Source organism: Anabrus simplex, chromosome 4, assembly GCF_040414725.1.
Source record: "Anabrus simplex isolate iqAnaSimp1 chromosome 4, ASM4041472v1, whole genome shotgun sequence".
Lineage (NCBI taxonomy): Eukaryota > Metazoa > Arthropoda > Insecta > Orthoptera > Tettigoniidae > Anabrus > Anabrus simplex.
This window is the reverse complement of record NC_090268.1, coordinates 319791787-319815529: the sequence shown is the minus strand read 5'-3', so window position 1 is coordinate 319815529 and position 23743 is coordinate 319791787. Positions and strand designations below refer to the sequence as shown.

Here is a 23743-nt window from a genome sequence, read left to right as displayed (position 1 = left end):
AATTCACAAATTTCTATCTTTTACCAAGCATAGAGCTTCAATTTGAATTACATCATCTGTAAATTATGGCATAGCTACATATTTACAAAAGTGTAACAGTCTCAGTTTACAAGTAAAGTTGTGTTTGCATCTTATCTCTAATGGAATTAGTATTGTTACTCTGCACAAGATTTCTTACCAGGCTTTGATGTCCTTTTGTCCTTCATATGCTCCAACGATTTGCGAGAGCTTCTTGTACTTAGAATCCAACTCGTCATCCACAATTCCTTGTTCCAGTTCCTTCATCATTCCATTTGCCATGGACTGAACCAAAGCATTGTACATATTTTTAGCACGTGATTTGCCCAGGACATCGCTATATAGTTCTTGAAATCGTTCCAAGCTAGGTAGAGAAAAGAAAAGATACCTACTATAACAACATTCCCAATAACATTACTACACAAACTATGATTAACATATACTGTATTAAATACAAGCATATATTGTACACACAATAATACGGTAGACATTTTTGAGAATGATATAGAGCATAAATTAGTGGTATGGGTGTCCAAACATTGTCCCGTTTCAAACGTAACTATTGGAAATTAAACTTTCCACTATAAACTGCTGTTTTCTAAATTATGTGTCTGGGCAGCACATCTACTGTAAGTTGGGATTTCCAAAGTGGATTGAACATTGTCTACATTTTCTTCCACTCATTTAAAATACGACTCTACATCTCTTCACCATGTACTTAGTGTGAAAGATTCATTCATAGCGGCATGTATCTGCCGTCGGGAACTGTTGTGGACTCTGATGCCATCTGGCAATGAACTGACTTGTTCGTCTCGTGAACGAACTCTCCCGCCAGAATGTGCGTAATTCGCCCGGTTCTAATGCTCGTATGGTGGCGTACTGAAAGCAGGCTGTCTGCCATTGAACTTGGTTGTGTGTGGATGCATCAAGAAATGTTTCAGCCATCATCTGCTAAGATGATGCTCAAACCGACTGGGGTCAGATAGCGACTTGCATTTATATCCCTATAAGGGATACTGATCGTTACACATCTTACAGTGCTCTAACTATGTAATTTAATTTTTTTTTCTGTCTATTTTGGTTGGTAATTGCCAGTGCATAGGTAAGCATGTGGTAAGTTAGGATGAATATCTCACCACTCTTGTAAGTACTTTTTAATTATACTTTATTGGGTCATGTAATTTGTCTTGTTATGCATCATTAAAATTATTGGTCTGGGATTATAGTGTGATTTTTGGGTTTTGAGTTCTCTTTCTATTACACAACTGGAGCGCCATTTTGGCGATATTTTAAAATGACTTGCACATTGAGCCGGTAACTTGAAATTTATTCCGCTTATACAAATTTTATTTTCCCTCCCTTATTATTATTATTATTATTATTATTATTATTATTATTATTATTATTATTATTATTATTATTATGGTTGGTTTATTGTGATTTCTTGTATCATTTCGTGTGGTGTGTGTGTGTGTTATTACTATTATTTTTCTTGTGTTTTGGAGATGGTATTCCTAACACTCTTTCTTTTGGGTTTTTATTTTGTCCAGTTGTGATTTGTTAATTGTGTTATCTTTGATTCAGTAAATTGCCTCGTGTTGACCTCACGTGCTGAGTAAATCACCAATCCCTTCCTTTTTCTTAATGTATTACTATTATGTCCGACTCATTGGGCGAATGGTTAGCGTACTGATCTTCGGTTCAGAGGGTCTCGGGTTCGATTCCCGGCCGGGTCGGGGATTTTAACCTTCATTGGTTAATTCCAATGGCCCGGAGGCTGGGTGTTTGTACTGTCCCCAACATCCCTGCAACTCTCACACCACACATAACACTATCCTCCACCACAATAACACGCAGTTACCAACGCATGGCAGAAGCCGCCCACCCTCATCGGAGGGTCTGCCTCACAAGGGCTGAACACTGCTAGATAGCCACACGAAATTAAAATTAAATTATTATTAGTTCAGTTTACTTAATGTTGATTTCTTTGGATATTTTAATCTTTTATTTATTTATTTATTTAAAGATTAGTATTGTTTACTTATTACTTACATTCTTATATATAGGTCATTTAAAAGGAAACATCTAGTTATATTTATTAATTTTTGGAACACCTTAAATATTCAAACATTGTCAAAATTTGAAATCATTATTTTAACTGTTACATTCAAAAGGGTGATATTTTACGTAATACTTGTAATGACGTGGGGATTATGCGTTTCTAGTGGTGTTTCAAGCGTTTAAATTCTTTTCTTTAATTTTGCATTGTTGCGTTTTCCCTCCCTCCAATTTTGCCGTTACCTGACCTTGTTACCTGACCTTTATCTTCTTTTTATTTGTTCACGCGTAGGGACACCGATTTGTTTTTGTTTTGATATTGGGATGGATCGTTGTTGATACTCGGTGTATGGATGACTGGGTTCCTGTGTCTGGGAATTAATTTCCATTGTACAATTTTATGCGGCTCCTTCATTCCGTCAGCTCTTCAATGTACTTAATCCTCCCGTTTCCCTTTTTCAGCTATATAACTTAGCACAAAATCATGCCATTAATTCCTTAGACGATCATTCTTATTCTTCTTCTATTACACCACCAGTTATTAACCCTACTTCACTGTCCGGCTCCATGGCTAAATGGTTAGCATGCTGGCCTTTGGTCAAAGGGGTCCCGGGTTCGATTCCCGGCAGGGTCGGGAATTTTAACCTTAATTAGTTAATTTCGCTGGCACGGGGGCTGGGTGTATGAGCCGTCTTCATCATTTCATCCTCATCCCTTGTGATTTGATTTAGCTTGTTTACAGAGAGAAGTGAGAGGAAACTAAAGAAAGGATTAACCTTATACTATAGTGGAGGAAGAGAGTGGGTGTCTGGCCAGTTAAATCTGCCATGGTAATGGAGTAAACCATACAGCCAGTCTCTTCACGCCGAGTGTTGGGTTATAGAGGGGAAATCGGCCCTCAGTGGAGGAAATGCCACTGAAACCCCGTATCAACTGTAGTATCTGTACTCCAGAGCAGTGGCTAAAAACGGAACCTGTTCTTCATGTCAGGAGCGGCCTACAAGTCTCTGCTGGCAGTAGCTCTAAAATGCCTTTGGGAGTGGCGAAACCATCGTAATAAAAACCTATATGATAAGTGTATTGAAGCCTGTGAATACGCTAAGGAGTTCCACACAAGCAACGTGCAGTTCTTGTGATACTGGGAGAAATGTGAGAAATGGGTAACCAGCAAGCAAATACATCAAGACAGCGACCATCAATGTAGCGACATTAATAGGGAAAGTGGAAGAAATTATAGATTTTATGGTTGACAAAGATATAACATTGCTGGGAATCAGTGACCCCAAACTGAAAGGAAAAGGTGAGAGGAAACTAAAGAAAGGATACATCTTATAATATAGTGGAGGAAGAGAAGCCAAAAATGGTATACATCTCAATTAGAAAAGTCCTAAAGGAATACCTAGAATTGGTGGAAAAACGACAGGTTGATTACTGTCAGATTGAGACTCGAAACTGGTGTTACAGATATAATTAAGGGTATGCTCCACAAACAGGAAATACAGATCTAGAGGAATACCTTGAATATCTGGAAGGCCATATACAGGACGGACGAACAAGTCAGGAAAGAAAAGACGAAGAGATTAAAGGACTCTTTGGATATGGGAAGAGAAACACAGCTAGAGATATTTTGGTAGACTTTCATAGAAGAACTGAGCTGATCATTGGTAACACATGGTTTTGAAAGAAAAACAGTCACAAGATAACAAGATATAGTTGGGATAAAATTAAAACTGATAGACTACATTTTGGTTGAGAAAGGTAACAGGAAAAGGTTGGTAGATGTAACAGCCCTCACAAGTGAATCTTTTGAAGGAGATCACAGAGAGTTGTGATAGTGATTGTGATAGTGATGGGAAAGATACAAAATATGACAGATTAGGTAGAGAAAGCTAAGGGTGTAGAAATTGCAGGCGAAGTAAATAAATAGAGAGTTCCAGACACACATTAAAATAAGTATACCTCCTAAGGAAGACATTGGAAGGGTCAAAGAAGAATGGGCATACTTTAAAACAGTCATGGTGGAATCTGCAGAAAAGACCTGTGGATGAGCATCAGGAAGGAAGATGATAATAGCATTGTATCAAAATTATGAAAGCTGTGTTTCACCCACAGTGGGTCAAACTGAATCGTTCAGAGTTGAGACAGGCTTCAGACAGGGAAGTGTATTGTCTCTCTTACTCTTCATAATCATAATGGATAGAATTCTACATAATATCAAGGAGAAGATGATGGGCGAGCAAGTAAAGTCTATGCTCTTTGCTGATGACATTGTAGTTTGGGGAGATAATGAAGAGGAAGTACAGACAAGTTGATTTATGGAATGAGGAGATAAGAAATCTTGGAATGAAGTTTAGTACTGCGAAGAGCAAGATTTTGATCACGATGAGAGGTAACAGAAAATCCAGGGGTGTGAAAAATAGGAAATGAACCTCTTGAAGGAGTGAAAAAGTTTTAATATCTGGGCAGCATGATGTCACAAGATGGAAATTTGGATGGAGAAACTGATTTAAGAATACAGCAGTCTGCAACTTCTTACCAGTGGGTGAGACACATTGTATGGAACAAAAATGTGCCAATGAAGTACAAGGAGGTTTTATACTTGTCCTATTATAAACCTAAACTGACCCATGCTTCAACAGCCTTGATGCTGACTAAGCAGAACCAAAGAAAGATTCAAGTACAGATGAAATGATTTTCTTGAGGAGCATACAGGGAAAGGCAAGACAAGATAGAATACGAAATGAGGAAATAAGGAGAAGCGTAGGAGAGTGTAAATTTCAATACGAGATCGATATAACAAAGCTAAAATGGTTTGGACACATGAGAATGCCAGGAAAGAGAACACCAACGAGAACATTCATGGATACAGAGACTGCAAAGAGGCCTAGGGGACAGCATAGAATGAGATGGTGATCTGTTGGGGACTGTATTGCAAATAGAGGAGTCGATAGCAATCAAGTACTAGAAGAGGAATGGTGGAAAGATTAAGGTGGAGGGCATTGGTACACTACCCTACCCAGAGAGAATCTGGAAAAGGGAATGTATAAAGAAGAAAAGAAGACTTATCCATATGATTTTATTCTGGATTTTGGTTTGTTTGACCTGTGATTAAATTTATTTTTAAATTTGGGGCTTGTTTGTGTGTTTAAACATTTTTCTTCAGCGTGGGTCGTATGCTCTTATTACAGTGGACTGCTTAATTTGATCTATGCTTTAAGTTATGTTTTTTGTGGGTTATCCCTCCACTAGAAATTGGTATAAACCCTTCACGTTCATTCACCCTAAATATTCGTCCCACACATAAATTTATTAAATTTAAGAAAGTTAAAGGTTTGTAAAAAGTTAAATTATGTTGGTACCAACTTATTTCTTGTTAATTTTGTGATTTTCTTTTTTAGTACTATATTTTATTGTTTACGTATCCTTTTATTTCACAAAGATATTCTTATATTTTCCCAAATTACTTGATTTATTTTTTCTTTGGGTGTAATATGTTCCTAAAGTATACAGGTGCTTTTCATTTAGAAATGATCCTTACATTATCCTGAGAATGTTATTCCTTTTCTTTATGGGTTGGGTTACCAGCTTGCTTCCCTAAATGTCTTCTTGTTTCTGGGTAAGTTTTATTCCTGGATTTGATTCATGTTGCCAAATTTGTGTTTGTTCACCCTTCCTTTCTCACCGTTTCTCGAAACCCCTATGGCGTTTGTTGAGTGTAACGTCATTGCGGTTTTCCTTCGGATTATGTTGCAACAGGGTCAGGTATGAAGTGGGACTGAATCTTCATAGCAAGTTTTTATGACGGATGCCCTTCCTGACGCCAACCTCATCAGAGGAGCTAACGCAATGAGTGCTACGCCCGTCTATATACTGTGCAGGAGAAGTTTAATTTCATTTTTTTGTCTCCCGGTTCACTCTCCAGTGCCGATTCGATCTCTGGCACATTCTGCCGTCCGTCGGGCATTATGTAGAACTAACTGATTACGCTTATAGCTTCGGGAAGTAACTTACAGAGCCTTTTGTAGAGGTCTGTGGAACTCATCTCTGATGTAAACAAGCATGGCGGGACAACAAGCTAGTTGCTCTTGCAGCGATATTATTTTGGATCAAAGAATCTTTCAGTTATTAGCCACAGTGGAAGGTGATGATAAAAGTGATTTTAATGAATTGCCAATCGATTTTGAAAGTGAGGGTGATGAAAATAATGTGAGAAACAGAACCTCCTAAACCAAGGAAGAAAAGCACGGCGAGTACAAAAGCTATTTTGTCACTATTTTCGTGGCGGACAGATACGACTTTTCACCACCAGACTTTCAAGTAACTGTGACAGACTCTGAGAGCCAAGTAGTGTTTGATGACAATCCCAAAATCATTGATTAAAAAAACATTCTGCCAGTGGAACTGGTGCAGCTGGTTGTTTATGAAACAAACTGGTATCACAAACAACTAGTAGAAAACATTCAGCTGTCACCACGTTCAAGGTTTAATATATCAACTTATGCACTTTTAAGATATTAGCTGCCTACAGATTTTGGAAATAATTTTATTTTGGGCTCTTTACTTTGTATAAAGTTGATGTACGTGTGGGCACAGAAGTGTAAAATCTCTCAAAATAATATTGAGCATCAGTGTAGGATTTTCCATTTGCATTTAGATTTATAAAGAACCAACATTTATAAACATTTTAAGCTAATCACCCCATTGATAGGTTAAGAATTGAGGCTCCTACAATATTCTTTTTTACATACGAATTAAAAAACTCAGCACTGACGTACCAGTCAAACAATAACTCCGCACTTAAAGGGTTAATGAGATAAAATGAATGATGTGATACATGATAGTAGGAAGGAAGAGGGTGTAACCCAGTGCTGACACATGGCCTACTCCTGTTGAATAGCAGCAAAGGGTACTCAAGGCTTTACGTCCCCCACCTGATGGACCAATACCATCAACAGCATCAAATGCCATCACACCATATATGCAATGCGGAGAGGTCAGGCATTTAATCCAGGCTTGTGGCATGCAATCTAGTGATTAGAAAATGTATACCACTCTCTCTCCTACCCTGCCAGCCAACATTCTGACTGAATTTTTTTTCGACCAACGAGACCAACTGGCTAACCAGTGTCAGACCACATAGATTTCACGCCTTAACCATAGCCACCTGGCTGGCAAGAACATAAACTAGTGGTAAATTATAAAATACAAATTAGTGGCAAAACCCACTATCAGTTATGACCTGCTGATTTGGAACAGTGGTGCCAATGGAGGATAAATATTCAAGAATCATACCTAAATACAGTCCTACTACACTTCAGACACATCCAGCTGCCCAGGGGGGATAATCTAAGCCTACTACAGTAGAACCTCGATAATTCGAAATCGGTTAATTCAAAATCCCACGTAATTCGAAGAAGCTCTCGTTCCCGAAAACATGAGATACAGTTTTGCATGTTATTTAAATTGTTTAATTCGAAATACGGATAATTCGTAATTCGAAGTACAATGTCGGCCCCATTACCGATATTCAGACTTTTAATTCGAAACTGCCTTTACATTTTAAAACAATAGTATGTTACAGAGTAATTTAAACTCGAAATTTATCAGCGTCATAATAGAACGCGTGTTTCGGAACGTGGAGTGGTAGCTTTCCGCACTTACACTCACTTCGGTGGGTCTACAGCGCGCTTCACGATTGCCAAGTTGAATGAAATCGGAATTATTTTGTATTCAACCTTTTAAGGAACGCCGTAACATCACGCAACAGGCAGTGTGCGGGAAAACTAAATGTGCGAACACTGGCGATGCCGACAGTTGACAAAAAAGCGTGGCTCATATAATAAATTCGTAGGCACCGAACAATACTGTCATTGCCGATGAAACTGCATTGCTTTATTTTAATGCGAGCCCAAACGGTCTTATGGTTTTAAAGGAGAAAGTGCCAGCCGGAGAATCGTACAAGGGTCGGGGATGGGGTCAGTGTAGTGCGTTGACATGGAAGCGAGAAACTTTATCCCCTCGTCATAGAAAAGTTCCATAAGCTACAATGTTTTAAGGGCGTCGGACACTTTCCATCCCAGTACAAAGCATCTAAAAATGCAAACAGTACAGATATCCAAAAAATAATGCATTTGCACGGTGGAAGCAGCATAATTTATCCTTGTCTTTGAATTGTGTGATTGTTTTTCTTTCGTTGCGTGAGGTTATGTTCGTCAGTGATTTATCCAAGTGCATTATTTGAACATTGTAAATTCACCTTGTTGGATACATTTCGGATAGAATTTATTAATGGGTCTTAGAATACTTTGTGACGCGGCAAGTGTTTACATTTCTGAAGTACGAGAGAAGTGCCATGGCGGGAAATCGTACAAAGATAGAGTCATAGGAAAGTTTGATTTTAAGGGCATCGGGTACTTTCTGTGTAAATACAAGGCATATAAAATGCATACAGTATAGTACTATCTCCAATGAATAAAGCACTTGCACATGGGAGCCAGAATAGATTTCTCCTCGTCTTTTTTTTTTTCTTTCTTTTATTGCATGAGGTTATATTTGCCAGTAAGATATGAAAGTGCATTATTTGAATACTGTAAATGCACCTTTTTTGGATACATTTTGGAAATAGTTCTTTTTTTATGACATTTGAAAGGTATAAACTGTGAATCAAGGTTAACTGCATGCAGTAACGGGACTTAGAATATTTCGTAATGCGGCAAGGGTTGGTACTTCTGAATTGCGAATTGACGGTTAATTCGAAATCACGTAATTCGAAGTCTGATTTTTGAGTCCTAACGACATCGAATTAACGAGGTTTTACTGTAGATGCCAGTCCCAAGCCCACAGAAAAGGGAATGGTGAACAGCTGCTATTTTAGTCTTGAGGAATTCACAAAGGCCAAGTCTGTGCTGCTGGTACAACTTGAGAAATGCATAGCCGGTAGTCTTTCTGCTAGTACGTTCAGCAAGTCCTATCGCTGAAAGGGGAAGGACAACAGCAAGTTCCCAATGCCCTAAAATGGAAAATGAGGACATGTTGGCCAAGCTATGGTAACCCTAACAGGAGGGACTTTGGGGGTTTAGTGTGTGGCTAACACCCTCACCTCCCATAAAAATTTAAAATAACACACTTGAGTAGCCAATAGATAACTACGAACGGTGATTTTCCCCAAAGGTATTAAAGCAAAAAATGCTCATAAAAACTCTAGCATTTGCCATTTTTACAGCCCGTAAACCACTTCCTAATGTGTTCTGAAAAACCAATAAAATGCAAAACTGATTCAAAATGAGAAAATTATATTAAGTACAAAATCCACATTTTTTCAAATAAAACATTTTCTTTCTTTTCCTCTGGAAACTTCAATCGAGGAGTTTGTACGCACTTTGAATGTTTATGATTGAGCGACATTCTGGAATCTATCAATCACTACTCATCTGCATTTAGGGCAATCGCCCAGGAGGCAGATTCCCTATCTGTTGTTTTCCTAGCCTTTTCTGAAAAGGCTGCAAAGAACAACAAATATATATATATATATATATTTTTTTTTACCTAAGCTAAGTGTGAAAATGTAACTGAATTTGCAATCTTTGTTTGAGATTGTCTTTAAGAACAAACAAGAAAATCACAAAAACAAAGAGATGGCAAGCTTAGAGGAGCAAGAGTGCAGCTGAGGGGTGTGTGGCGAAACCACATCATCCCTCCGCCACAGGAACCTAGAGGGTAGCAGCTGGACCTCGCCACACTAGGCAACGTTAGTGAAAGAGTGTAGAGTGCCCATCTTCTTTATGATTTCCATGGCAGCATAATTGAAACAAGATATAGTAAACAAACATCGAGTGCCTTTCTACATATTGTCATCTATGGATGGCATTGTAGGAAACGACAATGTAAAGTTCCGTACAGAATAAATAGGCAGTTCTATTCAAATGTTGTGTTTACTGTAGCTGGCAAGTCAGTATGTGTAATATTCCCCACATTTGGTGACCCTGACGTGATTAATATAGTGTGACACAGTTTTCTACATAAAGACAGTGCTATTGACACGCTAGTTACCGCCGTTGCTATGGAGCAATTAGAACAGCAGCTACAGGAATTACAAGAGCACAATCGCCTCATACAACAGCAAACGCCGCAATCACCTCCCTCAGAGGTTAGTACTGTAGGGAATCGTGTTGGAGTTAAATTACCTGTTTTCTGGCCAGACAAGCCAGGGTCGCAGGCAGAAGTGGAGTTCAATGTATCCAGTATCACGCAGGATGCAACAAAATACGCGTACATTGTTTCCCAGCTGGACAGTCGCTATGCCGCGGAAGTTGAAGATATTACCAAACCTCCGGCGCAAAATGCATACGCATATCTGCGAACCGAACTAATTCAGCGTCTTTCCCTATTGGAAGAGCAATGCGTTCGTCAACTGCTCATGGAGGAGGAGCTCGGTGACCGAAAGCCGTCCCAGTTCTTACGACACCATAGGTCTCTCGCGGGCAGCCCACAAGTACAAGATAACCTCTTAAGACAGTTATGAATACAGCGCCTGCCGTCACAAGTTCAGGCCATTTTACAAACACAGAGTGATGCCGCTAGATAAGGTTGCCGTCTTAGCCAACAAAATTCTTGAGGTTTCACCCGTGTCACTTCCCGCCACTGTTCACGCCGTGAGTACACCACCAGTTAGTGAGGTGAGACAGCTCGCAAAGAGGATAGATGAACTTTCACACCAGATGACATCACTGCAAACTTCCTCCTGCGCATGCTCTCGTTCCCGGGATCGGCCAAGCCGTCCTAGTAACAGCCGCAGGTCTTCTCCGACAGCTGGTGCATAAGGTATCTGCTGGTACCATCGCCGCTTCCGCGAAAAGGCACAGAAGTGCGAATCACCTTGTAGCTTCCCGCCAAACTTCAACGGCAACCAGTGACGGCGGTAAATGGTTGCCCAACAGATGGAAACCGCCTCTATCACGGACAAGAGCAGTAAACATCAATTTCTGATCGATACTGGGTCGGATTTGTGTTGCTTCCTGCATAAATTTCTGAAGGGGCGTCGCCATCAGACCAGTTATGAACTCGCAGCTGTCAATAATTCCACAATACACACATACGGGACTATGCACATGAAAATGAACCTCGGACTCCAACAAGAACTTTCATGGAAATTTGTTGTTGCCGATGTCGCAGTTCCCATCATAGGACCAGACTGTCGTAACAAACGCTTGGTCGACGGCATCACAGGCTTATCAGGGAACGTCCAAACTGCTAACTCTCTACAGCCCAGTGTGAAGGCTCTGTACAGACTACTTTTCATGAAAGTTTAAAGGAATTTTCTGACCTCACTTGTCCATCTGGAGCCCTGCGAGAAGTACGCCATTCTATGGTACATTTCATCCGCACAACACCAGGACTACCTGTCTCCTGCCGAGCTCGTCGTCTCGCCCAGGATCGTCTCCAGATTGCTAAGGAGTTTGATGCCATGCTTCTGGAAGGTACAGCACGACGCTATGAGGGTACTTGGTCGTCACCGCTCCATTTGGTACCGAAGGACGAAGGCTGGTGGCCCTGCAGAGATTATCGTGCCTTAAACTCTCAGACAGTCCCTGACAAGTATCCACCTCGGCATCTCCACGATTTCAGCCACCAGCTCCATGGACGCACTATTTTCTCCGTTATTGACCTAGTGAAGGCCTACTTCCAGATTCCCGTGAACCCAAGTGACATTCCGAAGACTGCAATCATAACGCCCTTCAGACTCGGTTTCCCTTCATGACCTTCAAACCTTTCAAAGATTCATAGAAGTACTATCAGGTCTGGATTTCACGTTTGTGTACATCGACGACATCTTGGTCTTCTCTAAGAGTCCTGAAGAACACAGGTGCCACCTGCAAGGTCTCTTCCTCCGCCTCTCTGAGTATGGCATCCTCATCAATGCTACCAAGAGTGTCTTAGCATCTCCGGAAAGTCACCTTTCTCGGATACGAAGTCTCCACCGCAGGGACACGACCACTGCCGGAACGCATCACAGCGCTGCAGAATTTTCCTCACCCGAAAACCGCATTTGAGCTTGGACATTTCCTGGGAACGATCAATTTCTATCGCCGATTCCTTCCCTCGGCATCACAGTACCAGGCTCCACTCCATGTAGCTGTATCCAGTTTACACAGCTCTCAACAGGTACCCTGGACACCAGAAATGGAACGCATCTTTGCCGCCTGTAAGGAAAGCCTCGCTGAAGCTACCACCCTAGCGCATCCCGATCCGCAAGCACCATTGCGATTGTTCACAGATGCATCCAACAGCGCTATTGGAGCTAGCCTCCAGCAATACGTGGACGATGCCTGGCAGCCTCTAGCCTTCTTCTCTAGGAAAATGTCTCCGAAGTAAACCGAATGGCCAGCCTACTACCGAGAGTTACTTGTAGTTTATGAAGATACATATTGGAAGCCCAGCAGTTCACAATCTATACAGACCACAAGCCCCTGATTTACGCCTTCCAGCAACGTCCCGACAAACTTCCACTCGTGCAGCTGAACCAGTTATCGTTCATCGCTCAGTTCATAACGGACGTTCAGCACTTTGAAGGCTCCTCCAACATAGTCGCAGATGCACTATCTCGCATCAACGGAATTGCCAGTAGGACATTGGACTTCAGCGCTTTGGTACGATCACAGGAAGGGGGCGCAGAACTCCTTGATCTGTTGAACTGCGAATCAGCACTTCGGTTGGGGCAAGTCCGGATACCAGGAACCAACACCACATTGTTCTGTGACACTTCAACGCGTCGACCCCGACCATTCACTGCACCTTTTTGCAGACAAGCTTTTGACTCTTCACGGTATAAGTCATCTTGGTGCCAGAGTGACCGCCCGTTTAGCATCAGAACGCTTCGTATGGCCCTACATACAAAAAAGACTGCCGTACATGGACACGAGCCTGCCAGGCATGTCAACGCTCGAAGGTCACACGCTATAACAACGCTCCAATTGGCAACTTTACCCCAGCGTCTGCTCGCTTCCAGCACGTCCATCTGGATATCATCGGCCCACTCCCCCTGCTGGAAATTACCGATACTGTCTGACAGCAGTGGATCGATTCACCTACTGTCCAGAAGTCTGGTCACTGGAACGCACCATAGCTGAAGACGTCGCCGAAGCTTTTGTAGCATGCCGGATCTCTCGCTTTGGATCACCCCACCGTATCACGACCGACCAAGGCAGACAGTTTGAATCTCAGTTGTTCCGAAACCTGGGAAATCTCACCGGAACCTCACACTCCCGAACAACCAACTGACATCCTTGTGCCAATGGAATGGTTGAACGTTTCCACCGTCAACTCAAGGCGGCCATCATGTGCCATCCCGATATGTCTCGGCTGCAAGCCTTACCAATTGTCTTACTTGGTATCCGAAGTGCGCATAAAGAAGATCTTGGTGCTTCCTCGGCAGAGCTAGTCTACGGAGAACCAATTCGACTTCAAGGAGAAATGCTTTGTGCCATGACAGACGACCGCCTTGAGGACACTTCAAGCTTCGTAGTCAGACTCCGCCAACAAATGAGTCGACTACGTCCTTTGCCAGCATCACGGCATGATCAACATTCCACCTTCAGGGACTTGAACACTTGTACTCATGTCTACCTATGTGATGACACGGTCAGCGGCGTGCTACAGCTGCCATACACAGGCCCACATCGAGTGTCAGATCGAAGTGATAGGACACTGACTGTGCAGATAATAAGCAAGCCTGTCCGCGTCAGCATTGATTGCATAAAACCTGCTTTCATCCTGGCTGATAACATACCATTACCTGGACAAAATACCACTCAGGATCATTGCATGAGCCCTGAGAACACTCTCCACAATGACACAGCAGAAGCATCACCGGCACCTAAAAATGCTTCACTATCCCGCGACTTGGCACCTACAAATCGCTCCGGCCAAAGAGTCAGGTTCCCGGACTACTTTCAGCCGTGACAACCTCGACTTCGCGAGGGGCTGGTGTGGCGAAACCACATCATCCCTCTGCCACAGGAACCTAGAGGGCAGCAGCTGAAGCTTGCCACACTATGCAATGCCGCTGAAAGCGTGTAGACTGCCCGTCTTTTTTACGATTTCCATGCCAACATAATTGAAACAATATATAGTAAACAAATACACCGAGTGCCTTTCTACATATTGTAATCTATGGACGGCATTGTAGGAAACGACAATGTAAAGTTCTGTACAGAATAAATAGGCAGTTCTATTCAAATGTGTTTATTGTAGCTGGCAAGTCAGTAAGTGTAATGTTCCCTACTGCAACAGATTGGAATATTAGAACCGTGAAAAACAGCTCAGAGGATCTATCAATTGTAGACGACAAAATACTTTGAGAGTCAACTTCTTTAGATTCAATTATAGATCGATTATTTGATGAGTTATTGACAGGTTGAAGAAGAGTACAGACTTCAATACTAAAGAAATTGAAGAAATAACATTGGAAATCAATAAACAAGATGAAAGAACCAAGGAACTTCAGCATATGCTCTGCAAGACTAAGGCCGATTCACATGACTAAGTGAAGCGTGTAAACCAGTACTTGAGGAGAAACAATATTGAAATCCAGGTGCATCAGAACTTCCAAATGAAGACATTTACAGTATTGTTCCAAAGATTGTTAGACCCATTGGGTTTGAATTAAATACATGAGGTATAGACATGAAGACCCTCTGTGGCTCAGGTGACAGCCTCTCACCGCTGGGTTCCGTGGTTCAAATCCCAGTCACTCCATGTGAGATTTGTGCTGGACAAAGCAGAGGTGGGGCAGGTTTTTCTCCAGGTACTCCGGTTTTCCCTGTCATATTTCATTCCAGCAACACTCTCCAATATTTCATTTCATCTGTCAGTCATTAATCATTGCCCCAGAGGAGTGCGACAGGCTTCGTCAGCCGGCACAATTACTATCCTCGCCGCTAGATGGGGACTTCAATCATTCCATTCCCGACCCAGTCAAATGACTGGAAACAGGCTGTGGGTTTTCATTTCTTCTACCGAAGGGAAATGTTACATACCTCCTCCTCATGAATGCAATTGCTGCAGACACTCAACAAACAACTCTACTGACAGTGGCTATAGAAATTTCAGCATTGTCCCCGACAATTATGTGAAAAGAACCAGTAGCAAAAAATCGTAATGTTATCAGTACCTGCAACATTGGAGAAAGGTTTCTCTTCATAGGATATTCCAACCTCACTCGAATTTCGTCAACAACCTTAGCAATGACCATTTTCATTAACCTGTATCTATGAAGACATTCTGCATCCGTCAAATTTTCATTACGTCTCAGAACTCTTCTTCGATCAGGATTACTGTGTAAAAGATCTAAATAGAGCAAATCCGCATCTAAAGGGTGATTCACAGCAGCCATGTTGGAACAGGTTGTTAAATGCTAATGTTAGCCATTTAACATGGGAAACGGCTGAAGTTAACGTAAACAGTAGTGATGGGACATTCGATTCATTTTACTGAATCGATTCATTTGATTCCGTTCACGTTACTGAATCGATACAGTGATCCGATTCATGGCTCATTAGTCACCGCTCCTACTGCATCTGTGTAGTACGTGCTGGTAAGACAGCAGCACCAGCATTCAGTGCTCGCAGCTGCCATCTGGTCTTCATACTATGAACTCCTTTCTTAGAAAAAATGCTAGTTACTCTAATACATACCTGCCAACTTTCAAAAAGAGAAATCCAGATGATTCTAAAACGGAAAAATTTTAACAACGCGTGCATTCGTCGCAAAGTCTTGAGAAATAGTGAAAAAGGACGGCAAGCGGGGAGATTACAAACAATACTAATACAAGTAGAATACAAGTTATGATCACCTCTGAAATTAAATACTTACACAAAGTTACATCTTGATGAGTGCTCATCTGTTTTCACTTAACACTGGGAACAGTTCACAAAGTACAAAGTGTTTTTCTGCAATTTAAACTTGTGGGTCACAATATGAATGTCACAGTCAAAATTAAAATAAACATGTACACTTATTTACAAAATTCCGTCAAGTTCACAGTATGCAGGCTATTATCCATCACAGGTTGGAAATGACAGATGGAGATGAGTAGCTTTCTTTGCTTTCTTCAGAAATTCAGGAGAAAAACTACGAGTAACATGGACTAGTACTTCTGGTTTTCAAAACAGAAATAGAATCCAGAATTTCATTTGACATTGAGGACCTAAACTGATTCTCGTTCTTTTTCACCAAGCTGAACACACATTCACACTCAGCATTGCTGTGCGGTAGTCAGAACAGAAAGCATTAGCCTGGATATCCTATCATATTTAGGAACACCATCAGCTCCAGGAATGTTCATCAAGTGAGCCCATTTGGTGTCATCTGTCAGATTCTCACTCTCAACAGTAGCACAGTCATCAATCTGAAGAGCTAAAAAATTGGTTCTGAAGCACATTCATTGCATCCTCAAGTGACTCACTGTCCTTTCTCGGCAGCAATGATGGAAATCTTTCTATAAAGAATTGTAGAGAAGAAAACTGGGCATCTTCAATTTTCGAAACATCTGCAACCATTGCATGTTTCAGTACTTCATCATTGAGAGGGAACTTGTTAATAATATAATCGCACGCTGTGCAGAAGTAACCCCTGGCAGATGAAAAGAATGCTGATTTATCTCTATCATTTTCTTCACCAACTTCATTGTCTCAACACCAATGACTAGCTCATCATTGTCTCTCTGATTCTCAATAGAATGTTATGGAACTTTTAATAAAAGAGAACTTTTGATCACTTTTGGTTTAACAAATCTGGAAAGCAGCTGCTTTAACAGGTTCATCATTAATTCTAGTAGTTTATGAATGTGAGGGGAAGCACTCTGAAGTGTAGAATTAAGATTCTCAAATAAAGGAATGAAGGCATATCGGAAGGCACAGCATGCCTTATTTAAGCCTGATGACAGAACCATAAAAAAATTTTCTTCACGATTTTGAATGTTCTTATTCTTTAGCACAGGAGTGTCAGATTTTGAGACACATGAAAATCTTTTGGGAGCGACCAATTCTGATGACACAGCTTTCCTCTTTTCATGATCTTTGGAACTACCAGGCTCGGCTTTTGGGATCGTAAATGACGTATGTTAAGCTAGTAGTTGATGCACACTGAGCATTAACAAGCACCTCATCTTTAAAGAAAGCCAGTAGTGGATCCCATTGCTCCAACAGCCTCCGCAGACACCTTCCTACCGATAGCCATCTTGTGCAAACATGTTTCAGTATCTTCTTAGTTTCCTTGTTGTGAAGCTCCTGGAATTTCTTAAGGCGTTCCTTCCTCTTACAACTGTTTTCTAAATAATAAAAAATGTCGACTAATAATTCATCAACTTTAACAGGCAAACTGCTTGCACCTTTCTCAGCAGCCAAGTTAATCAAATGGCATAAACAACAGCAACTCCATTCTTTTTTCCAATCATGACTGGAGCATTGTCGGAACAGAACGTTACACAATTTTGAATTGGTATTTTGTAACTCTCTAATTGTGAAATTATCAAATTACCAATATTATGTCTCGTTGAATCACCCACCAAGGCTGGGACAGACAACACTGAGCTAACTATCTTTTCCTGCTTTCCCATAAAACAGGTGACGACAATAGGGTACAGCTCCGCATTACTATTATTACTCCCATCTGTAGCTAAAGAAAATGGTTGAAGTTGCATATAACCAACGAGTTCACTTCTTGAATCTGTAGCCATTTCTTTTAAAATATGCGTGGTTTTTGTACGACCACAGCCATATTTTTTTGCAATTTCTGAACCTGGAAACATTTTCCTAAACAGAGCACCAGCATGATCGGCAGCAGCTAAAGGGATATTATGTTCAATTAAAAATGAAGTGAACAAGCATTCCGCTCTTACTATATCAAGGTCAGCTCCAGAAGATGACTGCTATCCTTAAATTTTGTATTGGAGACGTGCTTAACAGACTTAATGTGATTTACTAATTCTGTTCTACCTCCGTGAGAAACGTTTATATCACACGAGCACATGGTAGAGAATACAAATGTTTCGCCTTTTCGTGATCGTATAAAACAAGGAAATTCAGTAGAATATGCCTCCCTAAAAGATTGATAATATCGTTTCTTAGTTGAACTCATTATGAACACCACTAGAAATACTAAATCTTTTACAAATTCGCTACACAATTTCACCAGTTTCAGAACAACCTCCATTGTTACTCATAACCTCATACCCACACGCCACACACAAACAAAGCCTTTCAACTGTTACGAAGCACTACGCAGTTACTAAAACGTTATATATAAATTCACAGCCTGCTACTTTTCACTGATTTATTTCCTTCTAAAACACAGCCTGCTACTTGTTTGGGAATATCTCAGAATGAAGTAGCGGTTCAGCAGTTGAGGTCGAACAGGCGACAAAACCACGACGATAATCGATAATGTGATTATCCATACCGTACATTTACAGGTCGAATTTCAGCTACGATCGAAAGTCAAACAAATCCGATTTTGACGCAGAAAGCGAAAAAAGGCGCGGATATTTAAAATCCGTACAATAACGTTCATCCGTACAACCGTAAAACACACTCAAAATCCGCACATTTTATGGAAAAACCGGAAAACTTGGCAGGTATGCTAATACATCGAAAGTTTCCGGCGACGCAGGGTGGGAAAGGTTAGGATTAGGAAGGTAGCAGCCATGGCCTGAATTAAGGTACAGTCCCAGGATTTCCTGTGTGAAAATGGGGAAACTATGGAAAGCCATCTTAACGGCTGCCGACAGGGGGATTCGAACCCACCGTCCCCCGAATGCAAGCGCATAGCCACGCGATATTAACCGCACGACAACTCGCTCAGACATTTTCGAAAATATGTATTTTTCTATCAGCTGAGGATTTTTTTTATCGTCATATTTTGTATAGGCTACCGGAGATGTACAGTAGCCCACTGGTTTTCTGATTCAACATACTGTTATTGCATCTGTCCACATATGATTGAAGTCTTGTGCAACGATGTGACATATGAACTGAGAGAATACTGAGCCGTTCTTCCCAATATAAAACAGGTACTTTTGAGTGGTCATGAGCATGACTCATAGTCATAGGGCAGGCTAGAGTAGAGTTTAATTGTCAAATGTCAACTAAGTTATAATACCAAGATTCATTAAACTAATAAATAGTATAACCTAATAGCCTACCTACTTACTAGCTACTTCAGAATTACGTTGTGACTAACTTTTTAACACTGCAAATAAATCCATCTATTATTTAAACCTCCCTGTAAGAAGAGGACAGTGAATGCAAATGGGTATTATTTTCAAATGAGCTGAGCTTGAGAGTTCATTATAGCATATGATTCTTACAGTGTAGCATGGCTCACTGTATGTCTCGCTACATTGAGCCGATAAGGAGCCGTGTGTATCTTGTGTCTCACTGAGCCGGCTCGTTCACGATTCTTTCGGTGTGTCATGGCTCACTGTATGTCTTGCTGCAGTGGAAGCTCGGCTCTCCGCGTGTTCAGTGAGCCGATAAGGAGCCGCGTGTATCATGTGTCTCACTGAGCCGCGGTCGTTCACGATTCTTTCGATGTGCAATTATTCACTGTCTTGCTGCAGCGGAAGCTCGGCTCCACGTCAACGTCCAGTGAGTGCGCCACTCAGCACTGTCCAGTGGGAGTAAGCTGAATTGTGTGCCGTGAGCTCGCCGTTCCTGTGAATCGATTCACTCGGACACTTCAATGAATTGATAGACTGCTTTGAATCATGCATTCAGTAGCCAACACTAGTAAACAGTTGTTGATGAAACGCAAATTTTCTTAAATTGCATGTTAAAATTATTTAACACCTTGTTAAGTACTAACATGTGTTGTGTGTTGATGAAATAATAATAATAATAATAATAATAATAATAATAATAATAATAATAATAATAATGCTTCGTGTGAACTATACTTTGCGAATACACATTCAATGACACGAGTGCAGTCTTAAATCATTTTAGACATTCATATAGATTGAAGTAGTTACAAATGATATTTCCATTTTGAACTGTGATGTGCTATTTAACACTCCATCTCACAAGTGCTTTTGGTTGGCCGCGGCAGACCCTTAATTTCATTCTAGAATATTTAGGAATCATTTTGAAGTGAAGTTATTCCATCAGACGCTATATTTCCTGATGTGACTAAGAATAAACTGTGCATTTATTAGTGCAAAGAAACAGTGTTAATTTCCAGTTTCGTGGGAAGACACCACGCAAGTGAAGGGATTCAAACTTTATTTTCTTCTTTGTGTGTGGGAAAACAACCACAATCTTTTCACAAGTGCATCGTATTTTTCTAAACTAACAATTTTGTTCTAAATCAGAGCAGAATCAATGATTAAATATTATGTCACGATTATGAAGTGCTGTGATTTATGTGAAACCATTCCATACTCGGGGGACTGTTAAATGTGGACACTCGTGAAACAATCAGCGAGCGATTACCCCGCGCCAAGACCTTCTAGAATCAACTAAGATCAGCTTACAACGGATCGTGATTCCATGGTTCGGTTGCTGAACATGACGGATTGTGTTTCCATGGTTCGACGGCTGCCTATAAGGGATCCTGTTTCCATGGTTCGGTTGCTGAACACGAAAGAACGTGTTTCCATTGATTGCTGCCTTTGAGGGATCGTGTTTCCATGGTTGGGTCGCCGTTCCACAAGGAGTATCTTTGGAGACAAATTCACTGTAACCAGCACAATTGTAAGGTGAACTTATGTGAATAAATTCTGTACTTTGAATTCTGAACTTATTGTAGTTAGGACACTCAGTGTGCCCTGCGATTAAGAAATCTTAAAAATCTCCAAAACAGCTAGTCATGGCTTATTCAATAATTTCCCAGTACAATATCTACTTCCATAAAGTAATAATATCATGTAGGCCAATCTAATATACAGCAGGGATTTTTTTTACTAAAATGAATATGGATTCATTGCTTTGGTAAATAAATATGACGCTGAAGAGATTAAAAACAACTGATTTCTTAACGGACGTGAATTACGCCGAGAATAGAGATATCAGTGAAATTAAAAAACCGACGCAAGTCAAAATAGGCCTACTGAACACAAAATGTCTGAACTATGTTTCACTATACATTTGGCATGCTTTACCATTACTAAGAGAAATTCTTTCACTAGAAACCCATACACATAGAAGCAGTGGCACCCACCTCAAAATATGTACCCTGACCCATGAACTAATAGCACTATCAAAATGAGATTTGATATAATATAAACTTTGAACCTATATCTCCAACTCTGTCGCTGTAAGTTTTTCCAGGCAATAATCCGGGTTTTCGTAGCACACTGAAATAATGCTTGCAAAAGATTTAGCCAGTAATATTGCAGACTTTTGTTTTTATTAATGCTGTGATTTGGTATGTCCGAGCAGTACCAGTTGTAGCTAAGCAATACATGAACCGCCTAGGTGAAAAATTCAGGTAGATCCGTCCATATTCATCTGAGTGTTCACATATCTGATTAGATCGGGCAAGGCGCTGAAGACTATGAAGTGAGAGTCAATGTTTTCCTGTAGCAGATAAGAGCCGACCTGTCCGGGCAGAACATGAAATTCATGCTTGCAGGCATATTCAACGTTCTTTCATTCTTCTGATCTCCACATAGTAGCCATCAGCTTACACTCTGGAGATAGTGGGTTCGAATCCCACTGCCGGCAGCCCTGGTTTCCCAGTCACACGAGCATGTACCTTAATTGAGGCCATGGTTGCTTCCTTCTCACTCCAAGCTCTTTCCTATCCCACCGTTGCCAAAAGACTTATCTGTGTTGGTGTGACGTATAACTGTGTGTTGTGCTCATTTGACACGGGTTAATCATCCCTTATCAACAACTTTCCTTTTGAAGAAATCTGCAGAGGTTTATTTGGAATGAAACTGCATTCCGTACTAATTTCTACTTCTCTGCTGACTTAAACTGGGTGTCTTCAAAATGGCTCAAACATAACTTTATGTTCTTGTACAAAAAGTTCACATTTTTCTCTAATACGCTTAAATCAGCCCTCGTACTCTTTACAAGCAATTTTTATTTCTTTTCCTTTTGTAATCCATTTACCCTCCAAGGTTAGTTCTTCCCTCAGAGTCACCAAGCGAACCCACCGCTACCGCCTCAACACCAGTGTCCTGGGGCTTGAGACTTTGGGTCGGAGGATACAACTGGGCTGAGGAACCCGTACCCCACACAGGCGTCTTCACCTGCTGTGCTGAGCAGGGGCCTTATGGGGGATGGGAAATGAAAATGTGTATGTCTTTTTGTGCCAGGAGTGTCTGAGGACATGTTCAGCTTACCATATACAGGTCTTCCGATATGACACCAGTAGGCGACCTCAGCGTCGTCATGATGAAATGATGATGAAGACGACACATACACCCAGCTCCCGTGCCAGCGAAATTAACCAGTGATTGTTAAAATTCCCAACATTTCTGGGAATCGAAACCAGGACCCGTGACCATAGGCCAGCAATGCTAACCATTTAGCCATGGAGTCGGATGTGGGATGGGAAGACTGGAAGGGACAAAGGAGAGGGCAAGAAGCAGTCGTGGCCTAAAGTTACCACCCCGGCGTTTGTGTGGATAAGTCGAAAACCATGGAAAACCCCTTCAAGAACGGCAGAGGAGGGAATCGAACCCCCTCTACACAGCTGACCTTCCGAGGCTGAGTGGATCCCGTTCCAGCTCTAATAACACTTTTCAAATTTCATGGTAGAGCTGGAAATCAAACCTGGGACTCTGGGGTTGGCAGCTAATCATACTAACCAAAACACCACAGAGGCAGAAAAGCAATTTTCTACGCACTGAAAATTAAAACACCGCTATGTGTTAGAGGTTACAAATGCATTACAACGTTATTTAATTTGCTAATTGGATGGATTTCCCTTTGAATTACATTCCTGGATCATTGATATCTACTTATATCAATTTACATTTCTGAATCTTCACAATATTGTTCTATTATCCAAAAATGTAAACGGTAGTTCAAGCTTTACTGTACAGGATCTTTAGAAAACCTAAAGAATGATACCTCTGGTGTCTTCTTGTAATTGAGCAGTTTATTGCGCCACGCACATCTCAATTCGTGAATTCCTTGTTAATTTACTAGAAAACTAATAATCTATCATGAAATTATCTCATGCTTACTTTGCAAAATGTATACCAATATCTGCATAAAGGAGTGTCCAGAGACCAGAACATTACATGTCAACCGTTGCCGTATCCATACAAAGATTGAAGAATACGGGTGAGAGGGATGGACCTTGTTCACCAACTGATGTTAAAAGGCAGGGGCAGACTAGGAAACCGAATAATGAACTAAACGAATTAGATGGAAAATCAATTCCAACAGCCAGTCATCAAATCATGCTTGCAATATTACGGTTCAGAAGTTGGATTCATACTACACACACCTCTGAAATTATGTGGCTGCGAAGTGCTCGCCGTGTGAGATCGTGTGTGACCTGATTGGAAGTTTTTTCCAGGACTAGAAACACTAAATGCACGGTGGACTTTTCTCTGTACCTTTCCATCAACAAATGTGTGGCATAGATCACATCTGTGGCACTGCATCCTCTGAGAATTCCGCTCTATTTTGGTGTTACGGCAACAATACTTCTC

At 41.0% G+C, this 23743-nt stretch overlaps 1 protein-coding gene across 1 annotated transcript in view; it reads right to left on the bottom strand.

Moving 5' to 3' along the window:
* Positions 1-23743, bottom strand: part of LOC136871936 (uncharacterized) — an 87521-nt gene that overhangs the window by 21451 nt on the left and 42327 nt on the right. Inside the window, exon 3 of the mRNA XM_067145676.2 lies at positions 179-382. Within this exon, the coding sequence (XP_067001777.1) occupies positions 179-324 (146 nt within the window). The 5' untranslated portion in view covers positions 325-382. The remainder of the gene's footprint in view (positions 1-178; positions 383-23743) is intronic.